Genomic DNA, 21,163 nt, shown 5'->3' with positions numbered 1-21,163 from the left:
TTATACTAGAGGTGAAAACTGACAGCTTTTGATGGTTTTAGCATGGCAGTGAATCACAAGTTTCAATGTCCTCATACTGGATTTTGTCTTTGAATAATTTTGTATATTCCTTCATTATCTTTATCAGTTAAGTTATAAATGGAGAACATTTTTATAAGAAATATTGAAAATGAATATAGAGTGTAAATAACACATCTGAGACTTTGTCCTTAACAGAATACATACCATGCACTGGAAGTATAAAAACCTTGGGCTGGTAGGATATTAATCCATATGTTATCATCAAAAATAGGAATTAATGATGGATTAAACTAAGAAATGAAAGAATAAGGTCCATCACAATTAATTAGGCAATAGTGAAAACAGGTTTTATTATTATGTCTGCTTATGTTCAGATTTTAAAGATTACAAATACTGTCTGATCATTGGCTGCTTTTGCTTTTTTAGTAGTTTTTTCAATTTAGGTTGTAGAGTACCTCAATATACTAAATTTATAAAACCTATAAGAAGAGAGTCTAAACAAATTCTCCTCCAAGGATCGTTAATATCTTCTTTGCAAACAAAATTTTGCAAACAAAATTTTAGGACTAAGTTAGCCACATAAGTAAGAAAGGATATTAAGTGACTTTAAGGCTGTGTCAGCACTATTTTTCATAATGGCATCAGCAAAAGAGTGAAAGAAATACTAGGAAGAACACAGAGTGATGGCTGTGTTAGCAGTAACTCGTACTGTTGTGATAAGCACAAAACCTCACCTAGGAGAACAAGGCTTGGGCTTCACTAGAACTTAGCCTAAATTAGAAAAACCAGAAGTCAGGCTTGTGTCAGAAGTAAAGAAATTCAGGAAGCTGACCTCTTTTGCGTCTAATCTCAAAAACAGTGCTTTAATTATTTTTAGACACCAAGGCTCAAGCACTGAAATACAATTTCAGTTTGCTAGGGAGATTACTATGACAGTCTACCTTCGATGGAATAGCAATTAGGAAGCCCAGAATTACACTGTATTGTTAAGGAAGCTCTTGTTCTGATTTAGGGTAGTATACTTGTGTAGCCTGCTTAACTTTTAGTAAAATCTTAGGTTGTATATATATGTGTGCATGTGTTTACAGGCAGTTTCTGCTAAAGCAATAATCAGTTTTTACATTAAAAACACTATATGGAATAAAAACTACTATGAAATTTTGTTCCCCAATAAACTGATCAACTATACAATTTTATAGATACGGGCCTTCACAGGTAGTATGATATAAGGTCAGGAAATGGATAGGCAAGAAGAAATTCAGATTCCAAGAAAGGCATTTCACTTCTTTGACTCACCCTTAATATTTGAGAAATGGGGGCGATTATACTGACTTGGTAAGCACACATAATTTTTGTGAAGATAAAATAACTTTCGAGGTCTTTGAAATGCATGAACCGCTATACAAATGTGAGTAGGTAACATGGACCTGGAAAATAATAAATGCTCCATTACAAAAGGGCATTGATTTTATGTATAAACACCCTAACATTTCCAACCCTAGTAATCTATTTTGACACCCTAGATTTCTAACAATTATGTATAGATTACAAAAAGTTTTCTGTAATCTTTGTATCTAGACTCAGTCTCCCCAAATCAATGCTTATCTATATTGGCAATATGGACTATTCTATAGGAACATAAGCCTTATATCATGTTTCATTCATCAAACAGAAGTGTCAAGATCAACAGAAGCAACTTCTTCAGCTGAGGGCTGGGGTTAGATTTCATAGGTTGAGTAGTCCTTTTGCTTGATGTTATTTGATAAAAGTTGGTTGTTAATGACATTATTGGATGATTAAGTTACAGTATGCTGATGATGGCCATCCAAAGGGAGAAAAGAAGAGACTCATGCTGCCTAGTTACTATTCTTCAACAATTCTTTATCATTTAAGTTTGAAAAAGTCTATGATAAAAGAGCTTTAATACAGGAAAAGGATGAATAGTAAAATGATACCATGAAGAACTTCTTATTTTACAGACCTGGTGTCGATGCAGGCAAAATCATATCCCTTGTGCATATTGCACAGGTTTTCTCTATAATTTGTATCTATATGATAGGTGTAACCTTTAATTTCCTGAATGTAGCCTTGTAAGGATGTACTTGCTATAATGAGAATTATTCAACATGAGTGTATGTTCTTTTATTAAATAATTTGGGATACTAAGGAGGTTTACACAGCAATAACTTTATGCACTGATAAATTCTGCAGACTGGGAATTCTTCCTAAATTTTTATTGAGGGCACATACCTGGGCATAAAGATTACTATTAATAGAGAATCGTGCAACTAAACTTCATTATGCTAAATACTTAGGATATCTCAAAGTGTATTGCCCAAAACTTTGATAAATGTTCTCAATTGTTTTTATCATGGGCAGGACTAAAATAGTAAAAATGAATTCTGCCATTAGACTCAGTATCATTTTAATGTGCTCCAACAAAAATTGCCTGCTAAATTTAATAGGCATTGCAATAAAATTACCTTTACTTCTTAGATTATTTTGCTTTTATTCAAAAAGAAGTTGAGAAAATCATTGGTAAACTGAAATAGATACAGAGTTCATTGAATTCAATTTTTTTTCCAGTTTAAATGTAAAGATATACTGCTTAATTATTCTAAACAATAAATAAACACTCTACTACTCAAGAGAAGGAAAAATAGAAAATTAGAGAGAGAAAAAATTGTTTCGGTTAATATTTTACTTGTTGAGCTATTCATGTCTTAAGTCCATCTTTGATTTAATGTCTGTAGGGAAAAAAGCTTTCACATGCTTTTCAAAGTTAGTTAGTATACATTTCAACAGTAGTTGGTACATTGGTACTATTGCCTATGATTCATCAATATCAAAATATATTTGCCCAGGAGGGCTATGGTGTCAAAGATAGACCATTTGGAAATTAAATATTTATTTTAGAATCTTTCTTTATAAATACTGAATACCAAATAAATGTGTATATGTATATACACATACATCATATATATGTGATTTTCCATAGAGTTGTATATTGTCTGTTATGATAAAAAATCCACATATAGTATTCTACTCCTGAGAAATCAGTAAATTAGAAGGTGATCCAATTGTTTTCAACTGGTAGATGATATTTTATTCTCAGATGACTGACATATTGAATGTGAACCTTTTAAAAGCTTCTTATGGCTGGTCCCAAGGGTCTGTGGTATTTTTGATCCTTCTCAGTAGCTTAAAAGTGACATTTACATTGAAAGACTAGAAGAAAAGTAGAAGTGCTCGCTTGGGTCTCCTGGGGGTCACGGTCTTCAAAATAGACTTCTTCTTTATGCTTTCCCTTTACTCTTCCCTCCAAACCCCTCTGCAAGTCATTTCTCTTTGTGCTGAAAACATCAACTTTTGTTTTTTAAAGAAGAGAAAAAAATTTTTTTCTCATTTGAGAGGATCTGGGGAGCTGTAGCCTTCTATTCTGGGAGAATGGGTTGCTTTTTCCTTATCATTAGTTGTTAGAAAAGTTTGGGGCTTTGGTGGACAATAGGCCTGTAACAAACACAAAGAAAGTCCACAGGGGAAGTAAGAGCTGCAAAGAGAACAGCAGCTGGTACCATTAGAGGAAAGGGTCTCATAGAATTCAGGTCTGAATTCTGAGTAAATATAGGAGGAGTTCTGAGGTGCATAGGCCCAATGCATTGAGAATGAGACTAACACTCAGAGTATACAAATTAGGATAATCCAAAAAAGGATGTCCATGTTAAGAATCAGCCCAGAGACTTGGATTCTAACTAATGGTGACTGAAGAGATACCAAGAATTTCTGGCAAAGAAGAACAGTGAAAACAGGAAGTGCACCTGTTATACTAGCGTGTTAAAATAATTCTCACTAAGGCTAATACAATAGCTAATTGGGTTAATATTTTCTCATTTTAGGACTCTGTGCTTTATACAAGCGATCTTACTGACGCTCTGGTAACCCTGTTATGAATATCTATTATAATGAATAAGGCCAGTCATTTGTTAACTGTTGATGCACATTAACTGACTTAGAAATTTTATGGCACAAGTATATTTTTGAGGATAAAACAACAGTTGAAGTATTTCTAATATATTCATACATTTGTTTTGTCTACACTTACAGTTCTTATATAAGAATCAAGACATTGTTGGCTTCACAGTTGTTTGGGAAATTGAAACTTGAAAAGCTTGTTATCAAGGTGTGTTAAGTCTCAGAAAATGTAAATCTGCTTCATTTACTGCTTCAAATGGAAGATCAGGTTTTATTAAGTAAGATATCTTTAGAAAGGGAAGAAAAAGCAAACATAATTCATTCATATTCACATATATTCATATATACTTCTATACATTCAGGTACATGTCTAGGAGGTTCTTCTTAGTCACATTACCTCATTTTTCTTTTCTTTTTTTTTTTTTTTTACTATGTGAATTTTTAAAATTTAAAACAAAGCTGCAACTTGAAATTTCATGTATGTTCTTAAAGGATGACTTTTAAAAAAACCATTTATATTCAGAAAGACACTAAGTGTTTCAGGTTTTGTATATTTTAAACTTGGAGATAAAAGATAAATGAGCATTCCCTTCAGAATAAAGTATTTCTTCCGAAGACTGTGTTCAGGTTTGCATGGTGTCAAGGTCTTTCTGCATTTCCTTAGGAATTTCAAAAGCAACCAATAAATTGACAGGATTAGACACTTCCTAGGAAGAAAACTCTTCTGAACCTGTAGCCTAACAATAATGCAAGGCTGTCCTTTCTCATATCTAGAAATAATGTAGGAAAAGTTAACCCATTCATTCCCTTTTTAGGTAAGAGCAGTTTGCAAGCAAAATATTCCAACTTGCTAAAAATGGTCAGACATCACTTGATAAACAAAAAAATTGATGATGCCAAAAATTTATATCAAAATGATGAAATGTTCTGTTAGACATCATTGTTCTCAAATACTTGTGATTTGCAATAGCAGATTATACCAGTTTAATCTGTCCCTTTTACCACGCTTGGTAAAAATGTTTATCTTCTTATGATAACATGAATTGTTCAACACTTGATATCATTCAGTATCATCTCAGATATGTTAAAGAGAATTTGCTTTGCAAAATCTGTAACATGAACACAACCAAAAAGGAAAGCTGGGGACTAAGAGGGCAACCAAAGAATAATTCATTAATTTTCTAATTATTAATCATCCTTAACCAGGCAGCTCTATGCTTTAAAAGATATTAGAACACACTCATTTCTAAGCAAGGAGTGACGGTCTCAGTCCATAACACTTTATGGGACTTTTTTTTTTTTTCCATTTCATCAAGGTTACTTTAACACTCTTCAGATGTTGCTAGACAAGGATGTGATAAATGAAAGTAGTGAGTTCAAGTTATATGAGTCAAAAAATATAAAGGAGCTTCCTGTCAAGAGAAAGCAAAAAGCAATAATTTGAGGTTGATGAAGATTTTGCTTCAATTACTCCAGTAACACTTGCAATAATAAAGACTTACGTAGCATTTACTGTGTACCATTAAACACTTTACGTATGCTAATTCGCTGTGAAATAGAGTAAGACCTTCTGATAGGTATCTTGAGAGTACGCATCTTTGCTGTCATTTTTCTTAAGAGTCTGAGAGTGTGGTAATGTCTAGACTACCATACAGGCCACCACTCAGGCAGCTCTCTTCAACCATGAATCCAAAAAGATGATTTGGGGTAGAACATGTTTTGACACTGAGCTGAATAACCTCTGTGGATCTACCGTTCACAGATTTAAGTAAGCCCCTTTTGAAACTATTTATATTTTTAGCTTTTTACCTTTCCCTGGGACGAATGAAATAAAATTCTTTCTAATGATTGGAGTGTTATCTTTGTCATATTTGTCTTTAAAAATGAAGATATGTGGGGATGCTTTCTTTCTCTAAGAACCTACTTCAAATCCACCTGTGTCCAATTAACTCCTTTAATCATTTAAAATTTTCTCTTCTCAAGATTTTTATAGTTCAATGATGTCTTTCCTGAGTGCTGTTAACATTAATTTTATATAAACTAGTTTGATGGATTGCTGCCACTCTTTGCCATTCCATTCAGTTATACATTTCATTCATTCTGTTTAATTAATTCATTCAAAGAATTATCAAGTACCCAAAATGAGACATTCATTTTGCTAATTTCTATGGAATAAACCTCATGGCTTATTAGCAGAGACCTGCTATATATCAGCTTCTTATACACACTGTATTTTATCTTTAGTGTGGTGGTTTCAGTTAGAAGGTGTGGGTAGATTGTGGAATTTTTTTTTTTTTTTTTTGCTCTTAGTTGACCAACCATGCCTCTGTCAGAAGTTGTTTTGTTTATGCAGTAGCTCAACAACACAGACCCATAATCTCAATCAGACTGTTCATATTCATAGATATGTTTGGAAAATAAAATTTAGCATAGTAAGCCTCAGAGGATTAGCCAAATAATGGAACAGGAAGAAAATTTAGCTACCTATTATTATTTTTATATTACATGGATCAAACATGTTCTCTAATATTTGCTTAGATTTACAGTAGCTATTTATTTTTATTTAGAATTTGAGTATCTTTCTGCTCAGTTAAGTTCTGTTCTTTCCCTAAGCTTCTCAGCTTTGCTTGGAAGATAAGTGCTTTAAAAAAAATATTTCTGTACTTTTGGTTGTAGTGGTGCTTGTGGTGATGGTGCGATATTTTTATCTATTTATTATTTCCCAAGTTTTCTGATTAAAGAGAAGGTTAGTTCGATTGCTCCTAAAGAGCAAAACTTGGCATTAATTACATTCTCTTCCCGACTATCCACTCGATCAGTCCAATGTGAAGGACGTTAAACACAATACAATGTTGAAGATGACTAATTAAAAATAAAAACTCTCCGTGTTTCTTTGTCTTACTTTTTAAGACCATAAGGTGCTTTTCTTGGAACCTTTGGCTTCTTCTGAGAGATGATGGTTTATATCACTTCCTAGGCCTGAAAATGATTTGGCTTCTCACAACAAAATGATATTATTCTATTAGTGGCTAAGCATTTTGCTGGCATTTTTAGGGCCCCTAATTTACAAAATATTTCCAGGGATTAATCTATATTGACGCACTCATTTTTCATTATGTAACAAACATTTTTTGGACGCCCAGTCTTTGCAAGTGTCTCTGTTAGAGACGGGGAACACACGTGAGTACGAACACCAGAGTCCTCGGAGTCTCATAGATCTATTTTACCAATTAAGTTAAATTATTTTTTGTCAGAGTAATGCTACTTTACAGTTTCCTAGAATGAATCGATTCCTTATTTCTACCTATCCCGTGGATTAATTTTTTTTTTTTTTTTGGCCGCACCGTGTGGCATGCAGGATCTTGGTTCCCCGACCAGGGATCGAACCCATGCCCCCTGCATTGGGAGTGTAAAGTCTTAACCGCTGGACCACCAAGGAAGTCCCAAATTTTTGACTCTCTTGACACTTAATAGCTGTGTGGTCTTGTTTCTCCGTCTTCAAAATATGTATGAAATACCTGTACTGTTTTTGTCACAGAATAGTTTTAAAACTCTAAGACATTTTTCTTCTTCTTCTTCTTACTACAAATATTACTATTACTATTAGGTACTTAAGTATAATGGTATTACTCTTAGGGTCCAAAATATGTTTTCCAGTGGAGTATCTTGTGAATCACATATTAAAAATTAATAAGAGCAAAGAAATTGCCTTCACATAATACTTTTGAGTACACCTGTTCCATTTTAGAATGACTTTGGAATGCTAATATTTTAATATTTTTGCATTTTATAAATGGATTGCTAGTCCAGATTTTGCATTTTGAGTAGTAAAGATTTTCTTTGCTAATTTTATAATCAGTCTGTAAGTGTTATAGTAGCTTACTTTGAGATACAGTAATATATAGGGTCTGGGAATAAATGTGGACTTTCCTTTCTGAATTGGTTAACTTTTTGGGCCATAGCACTCTATGTATTCTGGAGTTGTTTGTTATGAGTTAGTAAATCTTTTAAATTTGAAAAAATTAATGCTTTTTATTTTCATTGGAAATATACAGACTTCTGTGATCTGGCAACAAGTGTAAAGTTTTATTTAGCTAGATTATTTGATGAACTGATCATTTATATCACTAAATATTGAAATTAAAGTACAAAAATGTTATTTAATAAATTTCATTATCAAGTTAATAAAATTTTTGTTACAGAATTAAGGTCATTTGAATTATTATTTATTTCATAAATTGAAATTGAAATAACATAAAATAAACTAGCTACTTGGTAATCATGTTAATGACTTCTGGGAGTTGGCTAGCTTATTTTTGGAATTATTCCAGGCCTGAATGGTATAAGAAAGTTTCTATTAGGATTTAAGTAGAAAGTGAATCTGTTTAAGATAATTAGTCAGTGTGTGTTTAAAAATACTCTGGATTACATTTTATCAATCAAATATTATAGGGCCTTGTTAGCTTATTATTGATGTGTCTGAAAATATTAGCAACTTCTTGTGATGGATGTGAGAAACAGATGTGTGAGTATCAAAAAAAACTGGCAAATTTGATTTTATTGAAATGTCTTATCAGCTACTCAAAACAATTAAGCATAGAGATAGAGGAAAAGATTCTTACTGCCAAAGTAGAGAGAGGAGTATTGAAAAGGTGAAGAAGCTTACCTCTCTATGCAGAGGATGCTGAAGTGACATGTACAAGAGTGGGTATGAGTTCATGTTAATTAGCAAAGAAGAGGAAGTAAATCTCCCCCACTAAACAATATGCTTCATCAGTTAAGGACTGTTTATTTACCATCATTTCTCAGCATTTAACCCAAATTATAGCATCTATGAAGAATTCAAATAATAAAATTCTGGTCAAAAGTTAACAAAAAAAAAAAGAAATTATGGGCAACAAATAATTTATGAAAGATTATAAGCAGTTTCTATGTCTATATAAGAACTCATTCATTGAAATAAAAAGGATATTGAGCTTAAAAGTATATAAAACTACATTGGATAAGTGTTTGAAGGAAAACAGAAGGAAAAAATGTCAAGAAATCCGAAAAAATATATGATGTGAACATTTTAAGAGGGTTATATAAAAGCACATGGCATATGGTGATTGTTCACAGTGATTTTTTTGGGCTGCTAGAATCAGAATGAGCTATGTAATTAGACAACCTGTTCATAATTATTACTGTGATTGACATTATTTGAAGCACATTCAAGGTTGTTCTGTAAGACCTAGGATTATCATAATTAATGAATATGTAAATGACTGATGGTGACTTCTACCATATCAATATTGCTATATCTTAAAGGTTCTTGAGTAAGTATGCAGAAGGCTCAGAATTTGGTTGACTACAACGCAGTACATTTTGTGTTTCATCTTAGCATTTTCCCTTAGCTGTGTCACATCTTGGATAATATTAGACATGACACATTCAGGCTGGATATTACAAACAAAACATAAGGCAGCTGAAGGATGTAGTCATTGAAGAGACTCACAATTTAACCCACCTTCTCTCTGTGTTAGCCATGTTTGAGAGTATATCAGTTCATAAAAACCTGTGCAGGGAGTTATTTGGGGTTATGAGAGCCTTATAAAGTCATCCAAGATAGTCTTCTTATAGAGATATAATTGCTTTTTTAGTTAGTGCGTTGACTAAGGCATCTTAAAGCGTTTGTGGCTTGGCAGTGAATGAAATGTAGTTGATAGTTAAAAGAAATAAGAGCGTATAGAACACATTTGGTTACTTATTGTAAAGCTCATGTGAAATCACAGAATAATGTTATATCAATAGAGATCTGTGCAGATAATTATGTTCATGTACCACTTACTGTAAAAGGTTATGTGGACAAAAACAGAGGTAAAATTTTCAATACAGTGCTTGTTTTATTATAGGCATTAATGATGATTATTTCTAAAATTATTCTTTAATGCCTACTGCATATATGTGTGTTTACATAAGTGTGACTTTAATATAAGTGGTCTGTTTTAACAAGCTGCATATGAAAATGATTATCAACATCTTAGGCATGTGTATTTTAAACATGAGATTTTGAAATGTTAATTTTTAAGAAATACTATATAGAAGCAACACTTATTTTCACTACATCTTTAGTTTTATTTCATTTATCAGTATGATTTAGCTATCTACAAAATGTTAACTAATCAGCTAAATAATGACATTATATTTCACAAGTACATCTAGCTAACTTTCAACTGAGTAAAGCTTAAAATACTTTTGGACATTTTAGAACTTTATAAAAGTAGGATGAAATATAAAATTACAGAGTAAAATTCTTTTAATATTTTAAGAGACTTGGAATCCAAATAATTTATAATTTTTACAAATATGGCATTGTGTTGTGTGTTTACAAAAGATGATAATTGCGGCGTCACAGAGATACCATATCACATAAATAAAACCTGATGTATATTTTCCTCCAATATGTTTGCTTTTCTTGTTTGAATTTTTGATTGTATTCCTCTCCTTTAATTTGTCCTGATTTGAATAAGTCATGAAGAACAAGAGTGAAAAAGCCAAAATATGCAATGCTAGGTATACCTGTATCCTTGTTCTAGTCTTATGCAAGCAAGGGGTTCAGATTTGTAATGACTCATGTGGCGTTTTGTTTAACCTATGAAATCTTAAAAGGCTTTATCTCATGGTAGTATAGATTTCCAAAGACACAAAATATGAATGACATATAATTTCTTCTCTTTATGATAGATCAGTTGAAATTGAATCAACATGGTCATAGACACTGAAAGCATTCTTACCCATAACATTCCCTCTGTTCTGTACTCCCATAGTACTTTGTTTGGTTACTAATACGTTACCCATCAAATAACACGAAGGATTTGTACGTGTGTCTATCTTCCCTATCATAATGGGAGTTGCCTGGAGGCAGGAATTGTGTCCCAAGTTCGTTTGTTTCCCCAGCCTCTAACATATGGAGGTTGCGTGTACAAAGCAATCAGTAAACATGTGTGGAATTAGATTGTATTGTTCAAATAATTTTTGTCAGACATTCTTGTTCATTTGACTCTATGGATTAGAAAAGTGCCTTTATCTATATTCAGGAGGATGTTGTCAATATTAAAAACTGGAATAAGACATTGCTTTAAATAAACTAATGAAAATACTGAAAAGGAAATATTTGTATCTATTTGGTTATCTTTATGTGTATCTACATACATATCTATGTTTATGCCTATGTTTATATTTATGTCTAAATCTATATTTGATTCATACATTTTGGAATTTCAAAGTAAATACCTTGTTGGATCACCATTGGTCATCACAAAATTGAACTACATTTTAGAAAAATAATGGTATAATATTTTGTGATCACAAAGATAAAGCCCATATTGTGTGCTATTTTTGCATAATTGTGCTGTATTGTCCTATTTTGTTTCGAGTTGCTCCTCACTCTAGTCCGCTTTCCAGTATTCATAGTCATCTTTCTAAATGTAGGTCTGGTGATGTCACTTCTTAATTCTAGCTTCCTAACTTGCCATGGAGGATCTTGATAATTCTGTTCTTGTCTGTCTCTATGCACTAATCACTAGTCATTTACCCCGTTATACTCCCTGCCTTCTGCCACGCAGAACTCTGGAGTCCCCCAAACAGGTCAGGCTGTTTCATACCTCTATGATTTTCCCCAGATATTCCTTTCTGTCCAAAATGCCCCTTTCTGTGGTATTATCCTAGAAAACTCAATCCCCCTTAAAGATTCAACTCAAACTATCAATTCAGGAGCTTTCCTTCCTTTCTCCAGGCAGAACAAATCACAGCCTTCTCTGTGTAGTCACTCTATATCCTGAACCTACTTCCATTTCTACACATAGTAGGTGCTGTTTCAATATTTGTTTTCATCTTTGTCTCTCTTTCTACTAGGATAAAATCTCTGAAGGTTGGATCCATGTTTTTCTATCTTTTTATCCCCAGAACCAGACATACCATTTGGGATATAGCAGGTGCTCAATAAATATTTGTAGAACAAATTATCTTTAATCTTCACAACCACATATGTTTACAAATGAGGATGCTGAGGTCTGAAAAGATTAACTTGCTCAAGCTCAGACAGCTAGTGAATGGCAGATATTTTTCTTACAGTCTAGGACTCTTTCATCAATTTTGCAGCAGTGTTCCTGTCTTTTCTCCCAGGAATAACGAAAGAGCCGTTTATATTCAGACCCATCCTCCTAGATATGTGGAATCTAAAAAATGGTACAAATGAACTTATTCACAAAACAAGAGTAGAGTCACAGATGTAGAAAACAAACTTATGGATACCAGGGCGGAAGGGGGGGAAAGATAAATATAGGAGGTTGGGATTGACATGTACACACTACTATATATAAAAGAGATAGCTAATAAGGACCTACTGTATAGCACAGAACTCTACTCAATACTCTGTAATGACCTATATGGGAAAAGAATCTAAAAAAGAGTGGATATATGTATATGTATAACTGATTCACTTTGCTGTACGGCAGAAACTAAACAACATTTTATTTTTTTAAATTTATTTACTTAATTTATTTATTTTTGGCTGTGTTGGGTCTTCATTGCTGCGTGGGGGCTTTCTCTAGTTGTGGCGAGCGGGGGCTACTCTTTGTCACGGTGCGCGGGCTTCTCATTGCGGTGGCTTCTCTTACTGTGGAGCGTGGGGTCTAGGCACATGGGCTTCAGTAGTTGTGGCACGCAGGCTCAGTAGTTGTGGCTCGTAGGCTCTAGAACGCAGGCTCAGTAGTTGTGGCACACGGGCTTAGTTGCTCCACGGCATGTAGGATCTTCCGGACCAGGGCCCGAACCCGTGTCCCCTGCATTGACAGGCAGATTCTCAACCACTGCGCCACCAGGGAAGCCCATAACACAACATTTTAAATCAACTATACTCCAGTAAAAATTTTTAAAAAGGAAATTAAATTAAAAAAAAAAAAAAGAAAATTGAGTCCTTGTGGCTGCTCTGATGTAACCCACATCTGCCCAGAGAATGTTTTTCCGCTCTTTTCATGCCTGTGAGCGCCTCACCACTTCTTGAATTGGCTCAGGCTCTGCTCTCATCTTTTTTGTCTGGTTTGATGTATCTGACTTTATTTGATCTCGATTCAAATTACTTGATCTTTTTCTTTCTTTTCTGATGAGAAGAGTCAAAGTGTCTGCCTGGTATTGCTCTTCACTAAAATTAGTCAGCCTTTCTATAGGAACTTGCTGACAGCCCTCCCTTCCAATAGTACTTCCTCTTTTCCCACCATCACCATGAATCTTCAGATCTTGACATGTTCAGGCAGAATCCATTTGGAGACATCAAGGAACTGATTTTTTCAGGTGTATTTAATGATGTGTTAAGAATTTTTAATAATTCCCTTCACATATATTTCTAAATACCAGTATATGAAGTGTTAAAATTGTAAGAAATAATTTTTAAAAAGAGTTGCTTCTCTCCGAGACTTCGTTTATATTTGTATACAGATTACTGTTTCTTGACAAAAGTTGTTTAGCACTTGCCCCTTACCTTAGACCTAGGCTTTTACTTTCAGTTGCCTGTGACATATTGCTTTTTAAATGTTCACTGTCACGTTCCTTGCAATATGTTTAAAACTCATCTTTTAACTTGCCCTCCAAACCAAAATTTTCTCCACTTCTCCAGTTCTGTCAGTAGCATGCCCCCTACCTTTTAAAACATTCTGTCAATCTAAAATCTTTTAAAATTCCGTCACATCATTCCATGTAGTTATTTGTTAGTACTTCCTCTCCATCATCCACTAAGGGGACCAAGGCATCAATGTCAGTTGATTGTTCATTCAAAATATCTCTCAGAATCAAAAGTCCTTCAGCAACACCTGTTGTAATACATCATCACCGTATCGCCTCTTGGTACAATAGCCACTTCCTGTCTCCCGTTTCTGCATACATCAAGCCACTCTGTATAACTCAGATAAGTTAATTTTCCTAAGACACTACTTTTATTATGTCATTATGTCTGCTACTGCCTGTTTATTAAGACCAAACTCTTCAACCTGACAACTGAGGATTCAAACAGACCAGCTTTTTTTCATGTTTCCTCTGCCAGGATTTGCCCTTTTAAGCTGCTTCCCCCATTCATCTGAGTAACCTTTCATCCTTCAACAACCCACTTTAATGTCACTTCCTCTGTGAAACCTTTTCTGAACTAATTAATCATTTCATCCTCTGCGTTTTTATAACATCCATCATATTATAATACAGATAGCTGTTTACCTGTCTTTCTCATCTACTTTTGAGTTCTTTCAGGTTGTGGACTAGATTTTAGTCATATATTTATTCCCAAAACACAGTACAGTATCTGGCATTGAGTAGGAATTTAATACATGTTTGTTAAATGAATGAATGAATAAAACAATAGTTTCTTTCTTCTTTTCCATGTGTTATTCTCAGCTCTGTGCATTCACTCACACTTTGTTTACTTTTCTGAAAAGTCTTTACACTGTTCTCCAAAAATTCAAACACAACATATTTTTGAAAATAGTTCAGTACAAAATGACACACATATTCAATATTATTAGAACTGGTAAAATGTAGGCATGTATGCAACATCTCCAAGAGGTGTCTGTATTAGAGTGGTAGGATTTATTGTTACTGTTAACAATAAACTTCTTGTAAACAGATGTTAAAGTTCTCCATTTTACCTTATTGTTTTGCATTTTGAAAGTTGTAGAATGGCCTATCATGGTGTCCTTAAAATATAGAGTAGAATAAAAACTGTTGACTATGCACCATAAATATATTCTTCCCTGTACACAAACACATGAGCATGCACGCAACTTTAAAGTTACTTGAAGGATCAGATCAAATTCTACCTCTTCCATTAAACTTTCCATAAATAATTCTGTTTTACCGTGTTTTGTCTCAAAATTCTTTAGCATTTCTAATGTGTAAGAGAAAACTATTATTTTGTTCACTGTGGCTGTTTTGTTTGATCTTTTATCTCACGTAAGAGCCAGGATTTCTTTTACTTTATTTTTAAACTTTCATAGTCTCAGGTCAACCATAAGCAACTAACCAACACTTAATAATTTCTGCTGTAATTGTTATTGTTGTTGTTGATGAGGAGGAGGAGGAGGGCCCTAGCCTGGGACTGACAAACTAAGATTATTTCTTCTTTTATAGTGATGCGGGTCTTTTATAAAAAATTAGCACCTTCTCTCCTGAAAACTCTTTGTAATTTTGTTAAATTGGGTTTGCCTCTGGTTAGAATTTTCTTTTTCTCCCCCTCAATTTAAGTTACTGTCTCTTCTGAGCTTTGTGTGTATCTTCTGCCAGGCTTTTCTTTCTTTCTTTTTTGTTTTTCCTTCTCTCTCTCTTAATCTCTCTTAATGCCCTTTTTCTCAATTAGACAATATCATCCTCTCCAAAAATGTAGAAGACGAATCTTACTAATGACCTAACAACACTACTAAATTTAAACTCTCCTTTTTGAAATTCCACTGACCAAAGGTTTGTTTTTATTTTTCTCCAGAAGCATGAAGTAATATATCATGTATAACTTATATTTTCTTAAACGAGAAATTTCATTTTTGAAATTTACCTTAGATTTCATTTTTATAATTTCATGGCCATTGACTTTATACCATTTAAAAAAATCACATCTCTAGCAAACCAAGATATGTTTACTAGATTTTAATATTGATCAATATATATTTATTGTTGCTAAATATTAAAAATTAGGATTCAAATAAATCATTGTGTTAAGTTCATTTTACACTGTGATTTTTGATCAGATGTTTGAGTGACATAATGGAGCAAGCAATCACTGTTTGAAGAGTTGAATATTATTTGACCTTCAGAATGGATATCACACCTTCAGTTGGTAGTTTTTATAAATAAAAATGTTCATTGATCAAGTTGAAGTATCATTATACATTTCATGATTCCTCTCATTAATTCCAGTGTCAAATAGCTTTAATGTGCATTTTAAAATTGAATGACTAACAAGATTGCATACCAGCTTAAAATTTTTATTTTGGAAATACACAATTTTCTCTTATTCTCTAAATCTAGGCCATTTGTCTGAGATCTTGTCTTTGCTTTTTAGTGGACTTAAAATGAGCAATGTAAATACCAATTTTTTTAATTTAAAAAATTTTAAATCACAGGGTCCAATTTCAGTCTTCTTAATCTTCTTAATTCATCTTGAATTAGGAACTCGATTTAAGAAGAAATACAGTATCATTTTGTGTAATATTTGTCACTTAATTCATTGTAAGTTTGTACTTTTTATTGTGGTCTCCCACCGTCTGGAGCATCCTTCTGGGACTTAGAGTGACTTTTGGCTCAGTCACTGCAAAAAAGTCCTTTTTGATGGAGCATTGACATGAAATTCGTAGACTGAAAAAAGAGGACCAAAGAAATTAGATATATAGTCCACAGACTATAAAAATAAGCTAGTAGAAAATAAACCTTACAGTATATAGTTGGATGGCCAGTTAAATTATTGATTAAACATACTACATTATTGAGCAAGGGATGATGAACAAAAATGTTTCTTTAAAGCCAGATTTAAATTAACACAAATATATGTGCCTAGTTAACTATTCTTTTCTTAGTATATTTATTCTCTTTCCAATTTTTAAAATCCAGGATTGGTGTACTCTCAGCTTGAAATTACAACTCACTCAGAAATAAAGTGCAGTTTATCTGCTGGCCCAAAATTTGGAGGCTCCAGGAATGAGTTCAGAATTAGCTAGAGCAATTAGTGTTGCAGTCTTATCTCTATAATGATACCTCTCAGGTCCCAACTATCTAAGGGCTATTTAGCCCTTGATATCTCTTGCAACTTCTTTTTCCTCTCCTTCTCCCTCAGTGAAGGCAGGAGACTAGGAGGACTAATAGCTGCCAGCATTTCTGTTAACAGAACCTAAGCTGTTTCTTTAAAGCAGGCTTCTTAAAGCAAAAACAACAGAGAAGTACGTTTTTCTTTACAGTTTATTACTAACATTACAAGTCAGCTTTTATTAAAGCGAATACTAATGTCTCAACAATGCACAGAAGTCTCACGATTTTGTTTGCTTTCACAAAATAGATTGTTGACACCTATTGCTCTCCACTTTCTGAATTCACGTATCACATCCACATACACAGATATTATAGTTTGATGTCAGTAATGCCTTTTATTATTTGTGGTGGTCTCCTGAAATTCTTTTAGAAAATAAGTGTGTGTGTGTGCGTGTGTGTGTGTGTGTGTGTATTAGAGAGAGGATAAGTGAAAAAGAGAGAGGGAAAGAAAGGAGGGAGGGACAGAAAGAGAGGGAATGTGTTGTTTAAATGGACTAGAAATAAGAAATAGCAATGGAACTCTGAAATTTAGTTATTATTCTTATATTGGATTAACTATAAAAAGGTTATTTGGGACTGGAATTTTAGTTTTGACCCTGCAGAACACATAAACAAGCTCAGTCAGTTTATTTATGTGCCCATGCTCCAAATTTGTTTTAACCACTATTAAAACATAGAGTCCATTGTTTCTATCTATTTAGGGCCCATTGTAACCCATTGATTTTGTTTCATGTTGTGCTCAAGTCAACCACTGTTATTTTAGAGTGACTTAAGGGGCATTTTATTTACCGGTTTCTCTTTAGAGTTAAGTCTCACCATGTAGGTTGATGACCATCATCAATTAAGTAACACACATTCTGTTCATATTGTCACACATATTCCATCATAACCAGGAATCACCTATGATGTTGTTCCATCTACTATATTGCAGGAAAAACAGAGGTTTCTGACAGATGTTCTACATGAAGTGATGCTGCTTGACGGCTTGGCCAGTTCCCATCCAGTATCACAGGAAGTGCTACGGGCAACAGATATTGACAGGGTGTTTGACTGGATCGCATATAAAAAGGTGGGAATAGATAAGACCCAAGTGCCAATTGGATATTTCACTATCCTGGGGTAGCCAAACTATTTCATGCTAGATGTATAATATCTTTCTCTTCTCCCTGGCAAATAGAAATGGGCTGTGAGTTAGAAAACATAGAGTCACTAGGTTCATGTCATTTTATGAGTTAGGGCTTTGCTTTATAAATCAGTAAGATGGAGATGAATGTTTGCCAAATAATGCCTAGAAATATTGGAAGTATTAATGAATAAATCTTTGGAGTCTTGATATGAAATTGCTGTACAAATGGTGTTATGTCAGTTTTTATTATTATTAATAAGAGAGCTGACCTATATAGTGACAAATTATTTCCCACCAATGCCCCTTAAATACTTATTTTGATTGGCTGCTGAAAATGGGTATAGGCAGTGACCTGACATATGTATTTTATAAACATTATTTAAGGGAGATTTGGGGAATTAAGCATGTTTCCTGGATAATAAGCATAATGAATGAAATCTTAAAGACTGGACTTTGACTGGCAAAGATTTTGGACCAATGACTAGACATCTGTAGCAATAAGGTATATTATGAATTTTTTTCCATTGTTACTTGGATTAGGATTTTTCCTTATATCTCTGTCCCTTTGTTGTTCTAATTTTAACATGAGCATGTACATCTCAGTGTATAACACTTAGCAGCCACTTAATAATTGTTAAAATAGTGTTAAAATCTACTATGTCTTTGGTGTAGATTGAACTGCATTTATTAGAATTTCTATATAAATACTCTATTGATTTAATAATGTTTTAAGCTTAAAAACAAGTTGCTAATATTCTTTCTGAAAAACAAGATATTCCTCTTTATAACTAGAGATCAAATAATGATTCATCAGAATTTTTTGGTGCAGTAATTTGGATGTTTGGTTTTGCACCCAGGAAATGACTATCTCAATGGTTATTAGTTAATATTGTATGCTATTAGTTAACATTGTATGCTATAATATGTAAAGATGCAAATTGTTAGAAAATATCTTTTCAAGTCACTGATCATTGCATTGGCTCAAAAAGGATATTTTTGATGTTTTATAAAGATAAGTGGAAGTGTAGTGCCATATTTAAAGTAGGTAGTGTTAATATATTTATTTTAAATGTTAAATAAATATTTAAAGTACATATTCACTTTTATATATGATATTTTTTGGCTAGATTTTGCTGGATGCACATTTGGTTCACTCAACTGTATTGATTCTTAAAATATAATGCAGAAAATAATTTATTAAGTTAGCTTGAGATGCATTTGGAGACATGTCTGTGGTTATTTCCCACCTAACCACCAATTCTAAAAGACTATTTGTAAATACCAGTATTATTTCTGCATGAATAATATCAGGAAAATATTACTTTGATTAAATATGTTATAGATGTGCTTTTACAGGTAAGTTAACATTTATTCCAGATTTCATATATTTGAGTAATTTTTAATTCATTCAAGAAGGTTAAGAATTAAAACAGTAGGAAAGAAGGAAGTCACAATGATTATTATTTTACCCTCTCTACATTTTGGTGCAAAGGCTTACCAGTTTACAAATGTGATACATGAGCAAACTGTGCCATGATGCTCAGGGTCATCATCATAAAGGACACTGGCTTATTTGTCTCTAGCCATGTATCTTTATTTTTTAATTTTTTGAGGAATAACTGACAAATATAATTGTATATATTTAAAGTGTACAATGTGGTGATTTGATACACATATACATTGTAGAATGATTACCAAGATCAAGATAATCAACACATCTGTCACCTCACCTAGTTAACTCTTTTTGGGGGTGGGGAGTGAGAATGCCTGAGATCTACTCTCTGCAACTTTGAAGTATACAGTACTTTATTATTAACTGTAGTCACCATACTATACATTAGAGCATTAGAATTTATTCTTCTTATAAGTGAAAATTTGTACCCTTTGACCTATATCACCCCATTTCCCCCTTCCCCTAGCCCTTGGTAATCACTACTCTATTCTCTGTTTCTATGAAATTGGCTTTTTTTTTTTTTTTTTTTTTAGATTTTGCATATAAGTGATACCACACAGTATTTATCTTTCTCTGGCTTATTTTACTGAGCATAGTGACCTCCAGGTTAATCCATGTTGTCACAAATGGTAGGACTTCCTTCCTTTTATGGCTGAATAATATTCAATTATATATATCACATTTTCTTAATCCATTCATCTGTTGAAAGGCATTTAGATTGTTTTTATACCTTGGTTATTGTGAAGAAATGCTGAAAGGAACATGGGTGTGCAGATATCTCCTTTAGATACTGGTTTAAATTCCTTTGGATATTTAGGATTGGGATTGCGAGATCATATGGTAGTTCTATTTTTAGTATCTTGAGGAACCTCCATACTGTTTTCTGTAATGGCTGTACCAATTTACATTCCCACTGACACTGCGTAAGTGTTCTCTTTTCTTCACATCCTCACCAACATTTGTTATCTCTTGACTTTTTGATAATAGCCATCACAACAGGTATGAAGTGATATATCTCATTGTGGTTTTGATTTGCATTTCCCTGATGATTAGTGATGTAGAGCATCTTTCCATATAGCTATCGGCCATTTGTATATATGTTGGAAAAATGTCTATTCAGGTCCTTTGCCTATTTTTTAATTGGATTATTATTATTATTATTTTGCAATTGAGTTGTATGAGTTCTTTATATATTTTGGATATTAACCCCTTATCAGCTATATGTTTGCTAATGCTTTCTCTCATTCTTCACATTGTCTTTTCAGTTTATTGATTGTTTGCTTTGCTGTGCCAAAGCTCTTTAGTTTGATGTACTCCAATTTGTTTATTTTAACTTTTGTTGCCTGTGCTTTTGTTCTCTTATCCAATAAATCATTTCTAAGACCAATGTCAAGGATCTTTTCCCCTATATTTTCTTCTAGGAGTTTTATGGTTTCACATCTTACATTTAAGTCTTTGGTCCATTTCAAGTTCATTTTTGTGAGTGGTGTAAGATAGGAGTCTGGTTTCATTCTTTTGCATGTGGATATCCAGTTTTACCAACACTGTTTATCGAAGAGACTAACCTTTCTCCATTGTGTGTTCCTGGTGCTCTTGTCAAAAATCAGTTGACCACATATGTGTTGATTTATATATGGAATCTTTGTTCTGTTCCACTGGTTCCATGTACCTGTTGCCAGTACCATAATGTTTTGATTACTGCAGCTTTGTAATATAGCTTGAAATCAGGAATTGTGATGCCTCCAGTTTTGTTCTTTCTTTCTCAGGATAACTTT

General features: G+C 33.2%; 1 protein-coding gene across 2 annotated transcripts in view; it reads left to right on the top strand.

The window, feature by feature from the left end:
- Positions 1-21,163, top strand: part of TRHDE (thyrotropin releasing hormone degrading enzyme) — a 394,213-nt gene that overhangs the window by 216,055 nt on the left and 156,995 nt on the right. For both annotated transcript variants that reach the window (XM_082418907.1, XM_082418908.1), the window contains exon 6: positions 17,741-17,878. In XM_082418907.1, the coding sequence (XP_082275033.1) occupies positions 17,741-17,878 (138 nt within the window). The remainder of the gene's footprint in view (positions 1-17,740; positions 17,879-21,163) is intronic.

The sequence above is a fragment of the Balaenoptera physalus genome (assembly GCF_965194825.1).
Source record: "Balaenoptera physalus genome assembly, chromosome: 13".
Taxonomy (NCBI): Eukaryota; Metazoa; Chordata; class Mammalia; order Artiodactyla; family Balaenopteridae; genus Balaenoptera; species Balaenoptera physalus.
Note: the sequence above shows the minus strand (reverse complement) of the source record. Positions and strands in the feature narration are given on the sequence as shown.